At 39.8% G+C, this 15,347-nt stretch overlaps 1 protein-coding gene across 1 annotated transcript in view; it reads right to left on the bottom strand.

Moving 5' to 3' along the window:
- The window catches only part of CPNE8 (copine VIII), a 261,472-nt gene extending 249,447 nt beyond the window's left edge, over positions 1 to 12,025 (bottom strand). The window contains exon 1 of the mRNA XM_011959466.1: positions 11,831 to 12,025. Within this exon, the coding sequence (XP_011814856.1) occupies positions 11,831 to 11,928 (98 nt within the window). The 5' untranslated portion in view covers positions 11,929 to 12,025. The remainder of the gene's footprint in view (positions 1 to 11,830) is intronic.
- Between the last annotated feature and the right edge of the window lie 3,322 nt (positions 12,026 to 15,347).

Consider the following 15,347-nt stretch of genomic DNA (forward strand, 5'->3'; position numbering starts at 1 on the left):
GTGCCATCACAGTTTACAAATGCCATGGTAACATCAGAAAGTTACCCTATATGTTCTAAAAAGGGGAGGCATGAAAAATCCCCCCCCTTTTTAGCATATAATCAAGAAATAACCATAAAAATGGGCAACCGGCCACCCTGGTGCTGCTCTGCCTATGGAGTAGCCCTTCTTTTAGTCCTTAACTTTCTTAATAAACTTGCTTTCACTTTACTGTATAGACTCACCCTGAATTCTTTCTTGCACGAGATCCAAGAACCCTCTCTTGGTGTCTGGGTTGGGACCCCTTTCCGGTAACAATACTACTCCTTTCCCTATTACTTTTTCTTCAGAAACCTTCTTTATTTAAAAAACTCAAATATAATAAATAACTTTTACTCTATATCTGTACTTGTTGTTCTGATTAAAATTAAAATTCATATATCAGTATCATTTTAAATACACTAGAGGAAGTGTCTATTTAAAGACATTCTGAGATAAATATTTTGAAAGTAAAATATCCTTTTTTGTTTGTTTTGTTAAACATAAATTATCACCACCTGGTTTAGCTGGTTTACAATGGGCTTTGACGATCACATTATTTCCTTAAACTGGAGTATGTCTCCATTTTATTTCAAGATCCTGCTTCTCCAATCATAAAATTATGAACCTCCAAGTAATATCATAGGTCATCTTGACCAGAGACCCAACCTTTCTATAGGATCTAAGATCCAATGAAGTGGAATGATTGTCAAAGGTCACAGAGCTAGTTCCAGAAACAGACCAGATGCTGTTTCTTTGCTGAAGTGTTCCACAAGGAAGCAAGATGCCATATATATGACATTCCAATGGCACAGTGATTTAAGTGAAACAAAGAAATTAAAGCCATTATAAGACACATCTTAAGTTAAAAAATCAATCATCTTTTAGGCAGTATATTTCAAATTTTTCCCCCAAAAAAATTTTTAATTTACTAATTTAAATTATCAATTAAGACAGAAGTTCACTAGTAACCTGATATTGATTATGCCTTCTTTCTTCAATGCCTACAAGAGACTTTGGATGAAACCACTGGCATAAAAATCAGTTGTAATCAACTTTCTAATATCTCTGTTTCCATAATTAATTTGAGAGTGGAGATACCAAGATAAGTCAGATAATAAGCTATATCTAAAATTGTAGGTAATTGAGATGGGTTTAGCAAATACATTTATTATTCTGGTGTAGTTCTCACGTTACTCTCGCTCTCAATCTAGCGTGCTCTCTCTCTCATATTCTTTGCTTATAGCTTGGAAACATGAAAACCTATTTAAGACATTAATGAATAATGTTTGTGTTACTTTCAATTACCTGAAAAATCCACAAATAGGAGTATATTTAGATAAAAGAGTGTTCCTTTATAGGAGTACATTTAGATAAAACAGGTTTGTAGGAATGCTCAGAGTTATAGGAGATGGATGCAATAAGGATCTGCAGACAGTGAGAAACAATTATATTTCTCAAAATGATTATAAAACCACTATTATGCTAAGGCAGAGATATGTGTTGGTTTCAACCAGTAATGCCAATTATAATCATATCTCTGGTTCATTACACTCTCTGACATTTGAGATCATTCTTAACAAAATTAATGTGTCACTTGTTACTTATTTTACATACACAGAGAGAGAGAGAGCATGAAGCTAATTAGCAAGGTAAGAAAAAATTGACTTTTACAAACTCATGCCACAATCCATATAGCTCAGAACAATGTACTGACATTGTTAATATCTAAGTAATTTTATTTACATGAAATTCGGAAGAATGAATTTGCCATAAAGGGAAACTCTGGAATTAAGTATTAGTGAAAAACTAGCAAGTTAAACAGTGACTTTCCCAGTAATAAGAAAGCACTGGACTGAAATGGTAGGGCCTGAGGTCAATTCTCAACTCCACTGGTAAATTCGAACGTCACATAGTCAATTCAATGAACTTTTCTTACTTTTCATTTGCCCAGTCCATCACCTCTCTCTAGTATTTAGTTTTCATCTCAGCCTGCCTGCTGATTTCTAGCTAAATAGTCTTCTCATTACTTAATTTCCCACATCTTCATTAGGTAACTCAGCACCAGAAAAAGATAAGAATCAATACTGGAAATAAAACATCACATAGTTAAAGTTTTATGCCACTCCTGTGAATTTCTCTACTCAAAGCTCTCAACAGTAGGGAACAGAAAAACAGGAAAGAATTCTGTATTTTGCATCCTCTGAGAAATATTTCCTTTGTGGTAGAGTAGTGTTGATATCACCTAATATAATTGCGTCTCCTAAGCTTTATAATTTTTTTTAAGTTACTAACACACTGATATTGACAGAGAAGAGTTCCACTCTTCAAGCCTACAATAAAGAATTTATGGAAGAACAACATAATATAGCTAATGGTCATAAGCATATGCTTAGGAATTAGACATATATGGATTAGGAACTCACCTTTGCCACTTACTAGATACATGACTTCGACCAAATTACTTACACTCTCTCTAAACCTCAATGTCTTCACTTGTAAAACAGGACATATCACCTCTTTTCAGAATGGCAAGGATTGAATTAGCCCACATTAACCACTGTATACATTGTCTGACAAAGAGTTAGATTTTGAGATTAATTTTAAAAAAAAGATGGCAAATGTCCAAAAGTTGCATGCTTCTTGGCTTCATTAAAACAGCTTATGTTTGAATTCCTTTACCATCTAATAAATAGAAATATTTGCTGGGAACTATCAATGATATTTTGTTTCTTCAGAGTTTCAGAAAATCAGCTGATGATTCCCTCAGAAGGTCTGGAGCATTATTCTTCACAGAATAAACCTGACAAAAAAACCTCACAATTTGAACAAGAATGTCTGGTAGCTAATGGTCCTGGCTGGAGAGGCATTAACACTGAAATTTGTCATTAAGTTTGCCAACATTAAGGTATTGTGTATCAGGGAGTGAACATAGGTCCCTGGGGCAGGCACCTTTTAAATACATCCTGTTTTATTAGGGGCAATAAATACTTGCCTTCCCTCAGCCTGTGTTGGCAACTACTGCAGTACCTGTTTTATCATGTCTAACACAAAAGAGCTGTATCAGCCCATTGATTTTATTGGGCAGATACAAGAATGTTCTTTGGTTCTTAAACTTGATTATTATAGCAGACTACCTCCTACCTGTCAAATCCCACATGACCGACTGTGTCTTGGCAGAAGTGGGCGTATGGGGTGGAATCTGTAGAAACTGATTTATAAATCAGTTTTTATAAATCCACACTATTCTAACCACTGTTTTATTCCACACTCTCTCCACATTGAATTAGTCAGCATGGGATAACATACAGCTTTATCACTGTTACCTTGGTTCCATGTTTCTATGACTCCCCAAATTGACTGTAAATTTTCCAAAGTACAGATACTTTATTCTATGTTGTGTGTGCCACACAGTAAAATGCTGAAGAAACTGGGATAAGACTAGTAGCTACTTAGCGCTTTTCTTGTGACAGGCTGGACATTGTACAGACTTTATTTCATTTACTATCCAACAACTTCAAATTTTGGTTTTTAAATCATTTCTATGTTACAGATTAGGAAATGAGGTTCCAAAAGCTGAAACAGGTTACCCAAAATAACATTCCAAAAAGGGATAAAAATGAGATTTAAAGACATCTGTCTGATTTCTAATTCCATTTTCTTGCTGCTATCCTCTGCTGGCTCAAATTCTCATTAATCTCTAAATACAACGTTCTTATGGCAATAAAAGTATTTAGAAAAGTGCAGCCAGTAGCTTAGCCTTGATTCTGCGTACTTAAATAGGAATGGGATGGAAGTAACCAAAACAAGCTACTAAAATCCCTTTGAGAAGATAGCTTATTAATCATTTCAGTTCCAGAAAACTATCCCCGGAAAAAAAAAAAAATCAGAGATGTTAGAAGTTTGTGACAGAGGATACTCATTTTTAACACTGTTTTGAATAGCAACTTTTTGAAATAAATTTTGGAAAACAAGGGTTAAGTTAAATAAATATAGTACAACCATATAATAGAATACTGCACAGACATGAAAGGTTATGTTTCCAAAGACTAATAGCAACAACATATTCATGATATAATATTAATAGAAAAGTACAGAAGAAATATTGTGTAGAGTATACAATTATATTCTATATTATATACATACAATTAATATATTACATATTGTATTATATGTTATATATGTGTGTATATATTAATATACACAGAGAATATAAATGTGATGCTATACATGAGACAGAAATGAACTCATTTGCTCATAGTCTGATGGAATAGTGAAGGATTTTAATTTTTTTATTATCCTTTTGTAATCATCAAGTGCTTAACTAATGTCACAGCAGTGTTTTATCTCACTTACATGTATTAACTTACTTAATCCTCAAAGAAAATATAAGAAGTAGGAGCTATTATTATCCCCACTTTACAGATGAGGAAACTGAGGAACAGATGCTTCAGAGATATTAAGTGGTAGAGTTAATCTACCCTTACACCACATTCCTCAAGGCTAAACAAAACTGGCTTTCAAACAGGCTAAGAACTAGATGAAATCTCTTTGAAAGGAATTGTATTTCTTCTCAGCCTTGAGTAAACTCAAATAGGGGATGTAGGCTTCTGCCTGTCACAACACAAATAACAGACCTAAAGGAGCACAGCTATTACCACCCTCTCCTGTGGGATCCTGTCCTTTAAACTGCTTCTAGACTAGCATTCTCCACATACCAGGGCTGTTTTAGAACCCCTCAGGCCCCGAATGCTAAAAAACACCAACAGACCAAAATATTGGTGGAACAACAATGTTAAATAAGGTATTTCTCTGAAAAAAAAAAAATATACCAGGGCAACTCTCACATTAAGACTTCAACACCACAGTTCAGAAAGTTCCCAGGACAAATTTTGCTGAAACTCTGGGGCTAAGACAAACCTAAATGTGATCAAAAAAGGCACTATGGGATGACTACAATCTTGAACCGCAGGATCTCAGGAGCTGCAGAGACAGAATAGGATGTTACGGTCTACAACAACTTTACCCTCCGTCTACCTGTCATATGGGTCATCAACAGCACAACAGGCAGTCTAATATCCCTAGCTTATATAACTTAATTTATCAGCTAACAACATCATTTGACAACCTATTTACATAGTACTTTCAAATTTTTTGTCTGACTAAAGAAAGGTAAAGTGTGATAAGAGATGAACCAATGTGGACTAAGGTAGAGTCTCCAACTGTTGTGTTTGAACACTTTGATTCCTTTCACCACAGATCATTGGAACAGCACAGGTATCTCCCTGAAACGGCCAACTCCAAAAAGGCTCAGATGCTCTCTCTCTGAATGTAACTTTGTTTTTGCAGGTGGTCAGTTAATAACTAAGTGTAGCTGGACTTGTAACATGTAAACTTGAAAAGGATATGCCACCAGTGGATGGAGAAACAGGGAAAGAAAAATACAACTTCAAAGTAAGAGAAGAATAAAGGTATAGAGAGGACCACATGAAAAGCAGAGGGAGAAATTTAAAAGTACGTAAGTTCCTACTGCAATATAATTGCTATCACAACTTTTACGGATTATAAAATCATACAACCCTACTTATTGCAGTAGAGAAGGAAGACCAGAGATAGTGCTGAACTTGACACTACCACTTCTAATAGTGACAATCTAACAACAGTGTTATGAACTGAATGTTTCTGTCCCCCCAAAATTCATATGTTGATATCCTAACCCCCGATGTGATGATATTAGGAGGTTGGGTCTTTGGGAGATGATTAGGCCATGATGATGGTGCCCTTATGAATGGGAATAGTGTCCTAATGAAAGGAACCCCAGAGAGCTCTCTCACTCTCTGTAGGCCATGTGAAAGTGAGAAGTTAGCAGCCAGTAACCTGAAAAAAAGCTCTCACCAGAACCTGACTATGTTGGCACCCTGATTGCAGACATCCATCCTCAAGAACTGTGAGAAATGAATGTATGATGTTAATAAGTCACCTCGTCTCTGGTACTTTATTATAATAGCCAGAACTGAACCAGACAAACAACAATAATTTTCTTTTATATATATTTTTTATAAAAAGTCCATAAACAGTGATGTGCAAGTATATATTTTAAAACAAGCTCCCCAATAAAAAGTCGAATGTGTGTCTGTGTACAAAATTTGTTATTTTTTACTGATATGTCGAGTACGTAGCTTGGCAAACAATCTACAAATAGTAAGTTACATATAGTACTTCTATTATAAACTCCATAGAGCCAACTGATACCCACAGAATGCTTTCTTAAGTATAGATGACAAAAGGGTAAGTCAAGCACTGATTTGCCGTGTTTGCCAATTTCCATGGTATAAATACTCCCACTATGGCTGATTTCAAGCTTCCAAGGTGGCATACATGAATTGGGAAGAGAACAGAAGCACACTACTGAAGAATACTTTCAACACAGAGATTAAAAAACAGAGAATAGATGATTATAAAAAAAAAAAAAGATGACAGTAAAATGTAGTAAAGCAATTAGGAAGTTATAACCTTTCAGCATTTCTTACATTTATTTTTAATATAATTTAATATTGTTTATATAATTCAATTTTTAAGTCACTTTAACAACTGACTTACAAATTTCTGTTCCCAAACCCATTTAAGCTCCAGCACACCATCAAAAAGTATCTTCCTAACACCCTAGTAAGGTGGGTATTACTAACTCAGATCAAGGGACTATAGTCAGAGTCACTTACTCATGAAACCAGGAGATTAAAAGAATTAGTGTGTATAACCAGCACAGGGTGAACTTGTTAAAAGCTCAGATTCCTGGGTCCCATCCCCGGAGATTTTGATTCAATAGATCTGCTACGGGACCTAAGAATGATATTTTAACAAGAGAAACCCCCCTCCCCACATTAGACAATTTGGCTATAGAACTACAGCATCAAACATTTACTAACTACATATTCTGTGCCAAGCTCAGAATACAGTACATGGACATGAAACAGACAAAACTTGTCCTCAAGGAGAGTAGAAAGACTAAGATTTGTAATATACCTATGACACTGGCACACCCTGGCTACTCTGGGACTAATCCAACTTAGGAGCACAGCCTAATTCAGAAAAGAAGGGGAAGGGAGGTAGGGCAGGGCAAAGAGCAGCACCTGTATAGCCACATAAGCATGAGGAGTTTGGTTGTCTAGGATGAATGCTCACGCTTTGGGATTGCACCTTTTAGGAGTATTTTTCAGCCGTATTTATCTGGCATTCATTTTGGCCTATGGCAAGCAACTGTTTATTAGACTATATATAGTTGCTGGGTTCATGCAAGGAGTGATGGGAGATGAGACAATAGACTTACACCAGGTCAGGAAGGGCTTTTTAGGATGCCTAGCACAAAGTAGGTACTCAACCCTTTTCCACTTCATAGTCTTCCTTCCACTTTTATGTTTAAAGTCAGTATTGGCCGGGGGGCAGTGGCTCAGGCCTGTAATCCCAACATTTTGGGAAGCCAAAGTGGGTGGATCACTTGAGGTCAAGAGTTCCAGACCAGCATGGTGAAATCCCATCTCTACTAAGAATACAAAAATTAGCTGGGCATGGTGGTAGGCACCTGTAATCTCAGCCACTCGAGAGGCTGAGGCAGGAGAATCACCTGAACCCGGGAAGTGGAGGTTGCAGTGAGCAGAGATCGCACCACTGCACTCCAGCCTGGGCCACAGAGTGAGATTCCATCTCAAATAAAAAAATAGTCAGTATTATCACCATTATAGGATTATTTCTGTGACGGGATGTACATTTGATACCTAACATACAAAGTTGAGAAATACACAATATTCTCACTGCTTTTATAATTGATAAGCTGATTTCTCAATCAGAGAAAATGGCAAAAATCAGTGAAATAGTGCAACAAATCAAGGACCCAAGGAAAACAGGTGATTACCGCATATTAATTTTACCAGTGAGTTTACCTAATTCTACAGTAATAAGCTTTCAGAACAAAATGGAAATATTACCTTAGTTTATCTCTCAAGGTTGTATCACTTCAGCTACAGGCATTTTTAGTTAATTAAGTAAGCTAATTAATTTAAAAACCTACAAATTTATACAATAAAGGAAAATGAATGCAAGAAGAGCTAGACAATGGGTAGAAGAGGAAGGAGGTCAAACAGCAGGAGCTTGCCTCTGTATAAATACATACAGAAAAGGGTACCTCTCACCCCCCTTAACACACCAAATTTATAGCCACTACAAAACTTCCATGTACACTGTCCCTTTTCTAATCCAAACCATGCCTATCCAGCTTGTCTCTTCCCAAGCCCCATCTCCCCTTTGTAATATACTCCAAGCACCCTATTCCACAATGATCCTTTCCCTCCTCATGCATGAGCCTCATCTTTGAATTTAGCCCTGTTACCATGTCTTATGTAATGTTTATCTCCCAGTCAGATTTTACATTTTCAGAGAAGAGAATGTCTTTTGCATTTCTCATGGACCCTAGCATAAACATAGACATATAAAAGGCACTCAGACACTTGATGAATAAACAGACTAAATTATTTCCATGAATTATATTCAAGCTTCAATTGTTGATCTTTTTCACCTTCCCTAAAATGCAGAAAACTTCACCATAAAGCTTTTAATGTTAGGGGACAGTGAAAGGAAGCGAAAGAAAGAAAGGAAAATAAGAAAAGAAAAGGAAAGAAAAAAGAAAAGGAAAAGAAAGTGAAAAAAGAAAGAAGAAAGAAAGAAAGAAAGAAAGAAAGAAAGAAAGAAAGAAAGAAAGAAAGAAAGAAAGAAAGAAAAAGAGAGAGAAAGAAAGAAAAGAAAAGAAAGGAGAGAGAGAAAGAAAGAATGAGAAAGAAAGAACCTATTCAAATCTGAGCTGCTTTTGAAGTGTCGGCAAATCCTCAGAAGTCTCTGGTATAGTAGTGAGGAAAGGGAATTCCTTACTCTGCCTGCCCATAATAAAGCTTAGAGGTCTTCAACTGTGCCTTGTTGCTAAGTGAAATCCCCACAAACTTTCTACAAAACATGTTCTTGATGCACATTAAGATTGAGAAAGAGGGAACAGGTATCCCAATGCTGGTTCTATCCCTGTGTTATTTAACCAACTTATTGAAGTTCAAAAGAGAAGGACTTTTACAGAATTCCATACCTGAATCATACATAACACATTTATTCAACAAATGTTATTTCCAATATTATAATAATAGCTAACATTTTTGAAAACATGTTTTGTTTCATGCATTGTGTAAGTGCTTTCACACATCACTTTGATAACACTCTATATAAGGAAAATACCATAATTATTCTTATTTTTGGAGATAAGAATGCTTAGACAGACTGAATAAGAACTTACTCCAAGATAGCAAGAACAAGTCACAAAGCCAGAATTTTTACTTAGGTCTCTGATGCCAAAGCCCAAACTAAATCACCTTCTATGGTTACAAGATCCAACAATACTCAAATATTTTTATTTTTGAATTTTAATGTATTAAAAATAAATTTAACCTACCTTTTCAGGAACTGTTCCTGAACCTATTCCAAAGGCACTAACTTGGGTATTTAATTATGTTTCTGTTTGCCCAAAAGATGCTTTTTATCTCAAACTTACAGTAAATAGTAAGCTGAGTCAGAAGCAACTCAAACAATAGACTAAGCACTAGTGGCCCTGGCAGAGATGCTTGACACTAAATATTTGCATTCTTTTTCAGGAATTTTTTTTTTCCAATTAGAAATCTTAAAAATTAAAAATAAAATGTCAAAGCAATGTTATGAAAAAAAGCTGGAACAAGGGATTTCCAGGTGCCTAGGCAGTAAACTGAAACAAATTGCCCAGCACACTCACAGAAAATATGCATCAAAAAAGGGGCTGCATTAAACGTGGGCCCTACTGGCAGAATGATCAGTTTAGGTATAATTTCCCTTAAAAAGCTCATGGAAAAATTCAGATTTGATTGACAATATCCTTTTATATTCATTCCAAGTATAGGCCACATGCCATTTAGACTTTGCAGACTGTTGAGTAGAAGATAAGAACTCTAGTAATGCTATTATTGCAGGACTTTTGGCTATCCATTATCTGTATATACCAATAACTTCCCTCTAACATCCAAAGCCAGCTTCAGAGAAAAGAAAAAGTCCTCTGAATTATCTAAAGCGTTTTCCATACAGCTTTACCTGTTCCATTGACAGAAAAATCTCAGGCAGCACTTAAAACAGTGACAGCAATAAGGCAAGAGCTTAATGTTAGCTATCATTATCAGCATGATTATTTCCATAGTCCCAGATCAGTCTTAAGAGGCGGCAGGGCAAACAATCAGGTGATAGTTTCAGGGCTAAAGGCTGTCCTCTACCCTGAAATAATACTACTAGGGTTGCTGGTGCTCAAATTTCCACCCCCAGAAAAGAATTCCTTTGGCTTTAGGGTCAGTTTGTGAAAATGCAATGTCAAGATTGATGGAATTTTAAACTTATTTACATCAAGATTATCCAAATTTATTAGACTTCTTCAAGGCAAGTTTGCTAAGGAAAGAAAAGGGAGGATTTGAGGGCATAAAAACAATCTTAGAGCAAAACAGGATAAATGAGGAGGCAATTTTCCAGTGAGACGGACCCAATTATGCAAACAAGGGAGTGTGCTCTAGGGTCAATATTAATTCGCAAACTAGTGGCCAGTACCAATTTAGCACCGTCACTTATCTCCTTCTCAAAATCGTCTACAATACAGCAGTGATGTTGCTTTATCTACAGGGCAACTAACCGGAAGAACGTGAGGACAACGAGTTTGCAATTTACAGTCTCTGGATAGGATTGAAAGCTTTTTTTTTTCCTTTTTTAAATTTTTTTAATTTTTTATTTTATTTTATTTATTTATTTATTTTTCTTTTTTTTTTAGAGATGGAGTCTTGCGATGTCGCCCAGGCTGGAGTGCAGTGGCGCGATCTCGGCTCACTACAACCTCCACCTCCCGGGTTCAAGCGAGTCTCCTGTCTCAGCCTCCCGAGTAGCTGGGACTACAGGCGCCCGCCACCACGCCCGGCTAATTTTTGTATTTTCAGTAAAGACGGGGGTTTCACCATATTGGCCAGGCTGGTCTCGAACTCCTGACCTCGTGATCCGCCTGCCTCGGCCTCTCAAGGTGCTGGGAATACAGACGTGAGCCACCGCGCCGGGCCAAGAGTCAGTTCTTACAAGCACTCAAATGTGTCTGGGCCCGAAAACAAAACAAAACAAAGTCGTGACTTCCCAGATCTTAGGTAAGGCAGAGATTCGTCTGTAAGGAGGGCCGAAATTTCTACCTACCAGGCAAAAAGCAAAAAGCCCGGAAGGGTGGGGGAGAAGCAAGCTGGATGTCTCCAGGAAGTGGGTGGGGAGGAAGCTGCCGACGTTGGAGCCAACCCTAGCAACAGAAGGTTTGCACACGCCTAGCAGAGGGAGTCCCGGGCCGAAGCGTGCAGCAGTCACGAGCGCTTTTGGCAGTGCTGTCCCCTTCGATTCCCATCATCACGCAACCATCCAGCCCGGGTTTGGGACGGAAAACAGGCTTGTAAATTGGGCGGCGGCCGGTGTTCTCGCAGCTGAGTCACAGCCCAGCCAACTTTTACAGCGTTTCCCAGAAAGAAAATGAAAAGTCCCAGTCCCGGAGCCCACCACTCGCTTCTAATTCCCACTCCCCTGTGTCACCTGACCCGGGGTAACTTCAGCCCCACTGCTGAGATATTTCCCACTCATGGGGCAACTTCTCGCCCGCGCAAAGCCTCGTGGTACCCCGAGCGCTCTCCAAGTGCTACCAACCCCGCAGATAGGAGGGCAGGAGGGAGGGGAAGGGCTGCGTCCTCACCTGCAGGACACGGACACCTCCACCCGCGTGGCCGGGATGGCAGCGCTCAGCTGGTTCAAGTCCCCGATGCCCGCAGTGCTGGTGTAGCGGCTGTCCATATTGGGAGGAGGCGCCTTGGACTTATCCGGCGCCCACAACCAGAGCTCGGGAGGACTGAGGGCTAGCTCCCGTCAGGCGGGGATGGGGGTTGAGGGTGGAGGCAGAAGAAGGAGGCGGAGGCAGCGCGCAGGATGGGGGAGGGAAGGGAGGAGGCGGACTTCCGCGCAGAGCCACGAGGGAACCGCGAGCCAGTCCTGGGTGAAACTGACGCTGCCGGGGAAGTGGCGCGCGGGGCTCCCGGCTTCCCAGCCCCCTTCCGGCAGGCAGGAGCCCGGGCGGGGGACACACTCCGTGATCCCCTTATGGCTGGAGGAGTCAGGCTTGATGGACCCAGCAAGCAGCCTGATGGAGTAGGTGGCACCAGACGCAGACCCGTACAGTCCAGGACGGCAAGCCCTCGTCGGCTCTGCGAGCTTTTAGGTTTTGTCTCTACCTCTGCACACCCACACTCGCCTCCTGGGCCGCGACAGCTTCCTCCTGTCAATCAGGTGTGGACGGGAAGGTCTCGAAGTTTCCTCGCCTGAGTTGAAAGCTGGAGGTGGGGGTACCTCTGCCCGTTCCTAACTGCCCCGTTATAAGCTCCCCCCCGCCCACTACAATTGGTTCTCACCTCGCCCTCGGAGCTCATGGGAGATCCCTCCGTCCCTCCTACTGTGCCCTCAGGCAGATGAGTCTGGTCCCAGCTTCTGGACTGCCCACTGTCGGCCACTTAAGAGTTGGGGACGGTGGGGCATTGTGACGCTCTCCAAACCTTGGAACGCGGTGGCAAAGTGGCCGATCAATATATGGGACAAGTAGGGGCGGGGGGCGGACTCTAAGGTGGAAAAAACAATACTACTTGGGATTTAAGGGAACAATTGGATTCTGTCTCCCCTTGGTTTTTTGGAGCTTAGAGGTCTAACGGCGACAGTCCTCCTACAATAAGGGCTCTTCTGGGTCCCTCGTTTCCAAAGGCATGAAAGTTCTGACCTGAAAATGGGGACAGGGGGTGGGTGTCACGACCATATAACGCAGCTCCTTCACCCGACTCCCACCCGCAAGACCTGAGACCTGACGGATTAAAGCAGAGAGGAGGCAGAGTGAGCGCCGCGTTGAGGAAACTGCATTCCAGGGCAGTAAGGCTGGTGCCAAGATGCAGTCGTGGCAAAAGCATCCGGAGGTAGACTCGGCGCCCCTCCGTTGCAGAGACCTTTATTCCCCCGCGCCTTCCGTCCTGCCTCACCCGAGCGCCTGCGGGTCCTGGGCGCCCGCCACCAGGCGGCGACGGAGAACAGGACGCGGCGCAGCTGGAAGGCGGAGGATGGAGAGGGGGCGGGTGTCCGCCCGCCAGATTTAGCGCTCCAAGCATGGAGTTTCCAGCTGGTTGGGCTAAGTCTGGGAGGAGCAGTTTTTGCGGTGGAGGACTTACCTTGAGTTGTAACATTTTAATCCACTTGTAGCCCCCTGCCTAGAGAATCTGTAGAGGCGGGTGAGTGTGTAGGTGCAGTCTTGCCGCTTCCCCTGCCGAGTGTACTTCCCCCGTTTCTTTTTGACTTCCTTTCCTGATTTCCCCACCCACCAGTTTTTCTTTTTCTTTTTTTTCTTCTTTTTTCTTCCTCTTGCCCTATTACAAATTAAACTGTACTTTACTGCGATTTGGAAATGCCCTAAAACTCCAGGCCTTTCTATTATGCTGCTCAAAATTAATTTGGCATAGACATCTAGATTTTTTTTTTTAAGCTCACCAGATTTTTACTTTACAGAAGCCTACTGAAGAAATGAAAGTTGAGAACTTTAGTAGTCAACATGTGGGATACTTACTTCTAATTTGTTTCCACTGTAGTGAGATATAACTGATATATAATGAACAGCACATAAAGTGCGTCCATCATTTGATAAATGTTGACTAATGTATCTCCCTGTGCAGCCATCACCAAAATCAAAATAATCATTCCATCACCCCAAAAATTTTCTTATGTACCTCCTTTCATCACTGAAACAACCCTCTAAGCAACCTCTGATCTTTATGTCACTATAGATGAGTTTGCATTTTTAAAAATTGTGTATGTGGAATCATAAAGCAGGTAGTATTTTTGGTCTGGCTTCTTCTACTAAGCAAAATTCGTTTGAGATTCATCTATGTTAGCATCAATAGTTCATTCTACTTTTTTTAACTGAATAGTATTTCATTGTATGTATTCGCTATAAATTGTCCATTCACCTGTTGATGGACATTTTGGTTGTTCAGACTTTGGGCAATTACAAATAAAACTGATATGAACATATATGTACAACTCTTTCTGTGGACATATGTTTACATTACTTCTGAGTAAGTACCTAGGAGTGGAATAGCTGGATCATATGGAATGTGTATGTTTAACTTTTTAAGAAACTATTAAGGCCAGGTGCGGTGGCTCCTGCCTGCAATCCCAGCACTTTGGGAGGCCAAGGTGGGCGGATCACGAGGTCAAGAGATCAAGACCATCCTGGCCAACATGGTGAAGCCCCATCTCTACTAAAAATACAAAAATTAGCTGGGCATGGTGGCACGCGCCTGCAGTCCCAGCTACTCGGAGGCTGAGGCAGGAGAATCTCTTGAACCCAGGAGGCGGAGGTTGCAGTGACCTGAGATCACACCATTGCACTCCAGCCTAGCAACAGAGCGAGACTCCGTCTCAAAAAGGAAAAGAGACTATTAAACTTTTTTTCAAAATAGTTTTACTACTTTTCTTTCCCACAACAGTATATGAGAGATCTGGTTGCACATATCCTTGCCAACATTTATTATGGTCTTCTAAATTTTAGCTTATCTAAGAGACGTGTAGTAATAGCTCATGTGGCTTAATGACTAATGATGTTGAACATATTTTCCTATGTCTTTTTGCTATATGTATATGTATCTTCTTTGGTGACGTGTCTTCATATATTTTACTTGTTTTTTATTAGATTGTTGGTTTCCTTATTTGTGAGTTTTGAGAATTCTTTATCTATTCTGTATCCAAGACCTTTATCACATGTGGTTTACAAAATATTTTCTGACAGTCTGTAGCTTGTGTTTTCATTCTCTTAACTGTTATCAAAGAGAAGAAGTTTCTAATTTTGATGAATCTATTTCTTCATCTATTATAAATCAAAAAATTGATGTCAAAACTGAGAAATATTTGTCTAATGTGAGATCAAAAAATTTATTATCTTCTATACTTTCCCCTAGAAGTTTCATAGTTTTAGGTTTTACATTTATCTCTGTAATTTATTTTGATTTTTCTAATCAAAGTTCTCATTTTTACACATTGTCATCAGATTTTTCCAGCACCATTTGTTGAAAATACTACCATTTTTGAAATTCAAGGTTGGGGGTGGAGCAAGATGGCCGAATAGGAACAGCTCCAGTCTCCAACTCCCAGCGCGAAGGACACAGAAGACCGGTGATTTCTGCATT

Source organism: Colobus angolensis, unplaced genomic scaffold (genome assembly GCF_000951035.1).
Source record: "Colobus angolensis palliatus isolate OR3802 unplaced genomic scaffold, Cang.pa_1.0 Scaffold496, whole genome shotgun sequence".
In the NCBI taxonomy this organism is placed as follows: Eukaryota; Metazoa; Chordata; class Mammalia; order Primates; family Cercopithecidae; genus Colobus; species Colobus angolensis.